Raw genomic sequence first — 3,160 nt, forward strand, 5'->3', positions numbered from 1 at the left:
CCAGATTAACCTGAAGTAAAACCAGAAAATGCTTGAAATACAGCAGGGCAGGGCAAGGACAACTTATTTCTTCTTTGCAATGCAAAATTCCCCATCTTTTTCAACATCTATTGCACATTCCTCCATTAAAAATTTACATGGTTTGTAAAGAACACAAACTTCCATAATTCTGCATCGTAGGACACAGGGCAATTTAATTTAATGTTTTTATTGTGCATCCTGTTCTTACCAATTTGACTATCCTTTGTGCAACCCTGTTGAGCAATGCCTTTCTCATAAATATTATTCATTTCTCACTTTTAGACTGCCAATCTGTCCATCGTAAAGATACAAAATGTTGAATTTTCAGTATTACATTATCTCAAATTTCTTACAAAAAATCTTGTGTTTCCCAATTGAAATTAATACAATGAAGATGAAGATGTCTATTGCATGAAGCATTATGACATGCTTACCAGTACCATCATTTGACCTTGCTGTAGATTGCATTCGAGTTAGAAATAACTCTTGACGCAGGTGTAACACTTCAGCTTTCCAAGCCTCAGCCTTCAGCTTCCATTCTACTCCCTTCTGACACAAACTGCTAGCCAATTGCTCTGCATATACTCTGCTGCTCTTTCCTGGGGGGGTGCTGCCAATTATAGCTAGAGCCAGTGCTAATTTCGATGTTTTTAGGTACCATGCCAGTATATCTTCATTCATCTGCTGTCCTGCCATTAAGACAGAAAAAATTATATTCAATAATCACCAGAATTATACATTCAAATAATGTCACAAAACTGAGACTAAACAGCTACTGCCTACTTGGCAAAAATTGTTAATTTCAATTTCAGACATGAATATCAACTTAATATTTGTAAATTAACAGTTAAGACTAAAGATAATCTATTTAAGCTTATAAAAATGCACTATTAATACGAAAAATGTCTTATTCTATACTATCGTGCATAATTTTAGGCAATATCATTATTCAGATATAGCATGAATTTTCTATTATAATAATCATTAGGCAGTGCTGCATTTAGAATAGCTAACAAGTAGGAATGCATTTTAACAGTGGATGACATCCTAAACTCGTTAGATTAACAGTCTACGAGTTCTACAATAATATGCATGCAAAGTTAAAACTCACTGGAAGCATTTTTTGCCTTTGGCAATTCCATTCAAAATAAACCATTTGCACATTTTATGGCATGCACTATACACATTATTTTATTTCCCAAATGCTGTGCAGAAACTAAACTTTAAAATACCTTATATGAGACCAGGATCCAATCTGCAAAACAGATCCAATTACAAAACAGATCCAATCTGTTTTTGTCATCCTCTTCCACTTGAAAATTGTTCCTCTAACAAATATTCAGATTATGCATAAACTGCTAGGCCAAGAAATAACGTGAAAAAAGGACTTCATGCAACTTAGCATCACTACAGCTGTGCTTTCTGAAGATGCATTAGTGACTTTTCATTGCATAAAATCTATTATCAGCTGCCTTTAACCATTAGATTTATATTATAAAATTTAATAAGATGAAAGAAAGCACTGATATGGTACTAATATCTTTTACTCTGCATGGGTAAATGCTGTTACATTATTTAGCTTCAAAGATTATACTAAAAATACAACTTCACTCTCTAAATTCAATGACAAAGCAGCATCTTATTTCTTGCAATGCTTTGCACATCCAAGGTACAGGCAACCCCCATGTTACGCATTCCCGGAAAATCATCCGTAATGTGATTTTCTGTAACATGAAAACCTATTTCCTGTTAAATCCCATTTATGAATAGAGATGCATTCCTACAGGATGTTTTTCTCTTAACAGTAATGAGTACAGCAGCTGCTGGTTTACAGCAGTGGGCCACTCAAGAGGTTGCCTTGTCAGTTTCCAAAACAAATCTCTTTGGTGGCCAGCACCTGCATTTGGAAACACAAGTAACTGTGGATGCTTACTACCTTCCTGCCTGCAGTTTGAATGGAGACATACACTTTTAAACACGTCAAGTACAGGTAAGTTAGCTTAAAGATATAACTTGCAACAAATAACAGTGGTCATTTAGGTTTACAACTTGCACTTAAACTTGCTGGCCCTGTTTCAGACATTGAGGGCAAATAATGTGGAAAACTCATGGGGAAAAAGACTGCTAGGCAGCAAAATGAACCGAATGTGCTAAAAACCTGCCACATTATCTGCAAAAAATACAGATTGAAAAATATAGACAAAATTTGTTCTTTCTTTCACATTTTGTACTGATTTAATTTTCCCCCCACACAAATTCTATAAGAGCAAATTTAATTCCGTATCTCAAATTTTTGGGTAGTGATTTGTGAATTCCATAGGGGTGAATTTCTGTAACCCAAATGGCTGTAACACGAGGGTTACGTGTACTCAGGGAAGATGAAGGAGGAGATTTTAAAAAGTTAGCGATATGACAAGATTTAGTGAAGTTTGGGGGAAGGTTAAGGGAGCAACGGGGGCACAGAATACTAAAGAAAACTGCCTTTACTATATCTAGTCGCCCAGAAGTGGAAAAGTCTCTCGTGCACCCAGCTCTAGCAATTCAGGAGCAATGCAACATCCTATGCATCCCACCTTTGGGAGACAGTGAAGCATCAAATGCTGACAATCCAAGAAAAAGCAATCTTGAAGACAAGAGTCAAAAGAAACAGTTCTGATGGAAGGCCAAGGTGGGCACCCCTCAGCAATGCCTTCTGCTTCTGCTACCCCCATCCCCCGACCTTCCCGATGAGGGAGCACTACTCACTCTCACAGGCCTGCACCGCCGCAGGGACAGCCCGGTCCTCGCGCCCCGCCGCAGGGACGGCCCGGTCCTCGCGCCCCGCCGCCGCCATGGCAACAAGGACCGCACGCGCCTCTCCCAGCCTCGTGCTTTCACACCTGGCCGGGCACCGCCCGCAGTGACGTCGGATGTCAGACGTCACGCTTGGCCGGGCGCCGCCCGCAGTGACGTCGGATGTCAGACGTCACGCCTGGCCGGGCGCCGCCCGAGTGCGATCGGTTCACGTCCGCCTCAGGGTAAGTGTTCCAGGTACTGGGAGCTTTCATTGGCCTCGCTTAGACCATCTGTATGGCCCGTGGTTATGACCAGAGCTAGAAATAAAACAGGAGACCGTTGGGTCCATTGTGGTCGATTCTAG

The 3,160-nt window shown here is 40.3% G+C and overlaps 1 protein-coding gene across 1 annotated transcript; it reads right to left on the reverse strand.

Annotated features, from left to right (window-relative positions):
- Positions 1-351: 351 nt before the first annotated feature.
- mei4 (meiosis-specific, MEI4 homolog (S. cerevisiae)) lies at positions 352-2,883 on the reverse strand. Its single transcript, XM_052011206.1, has 2 exons — positions 2,767-2,883; positions 352-710 (listed from the first exon to the last, which is right to left on the reverse strand). Exons 1-2 carry the CDS (start codon positions 2,852-2,854, stop codon positions 352-354), a joined length of 447 nt encoding a protein of 148 aa, XP_051867166.1. The 5' UTR covers positions 2,855-2,883.
- Between the last annotated feature and the right edge of the window lie 277 nt (positions 2,884-3,160).

This window comes from Pristis pectinata, chromosome 3 (genome assembly GCF_009764475.1).
Source record: "Pristis pectinata isolate sPriPec2 chromosome 3, sPriPec2.1.pri, whole genome shotgun sequence".
Classification (NCBI taxonomy): Eukaryota; Metazoa; Chordata; class Chondrichthyes; order Rhinopristiformes; family Pristidae; genus Pristis; species Pristis pectinata.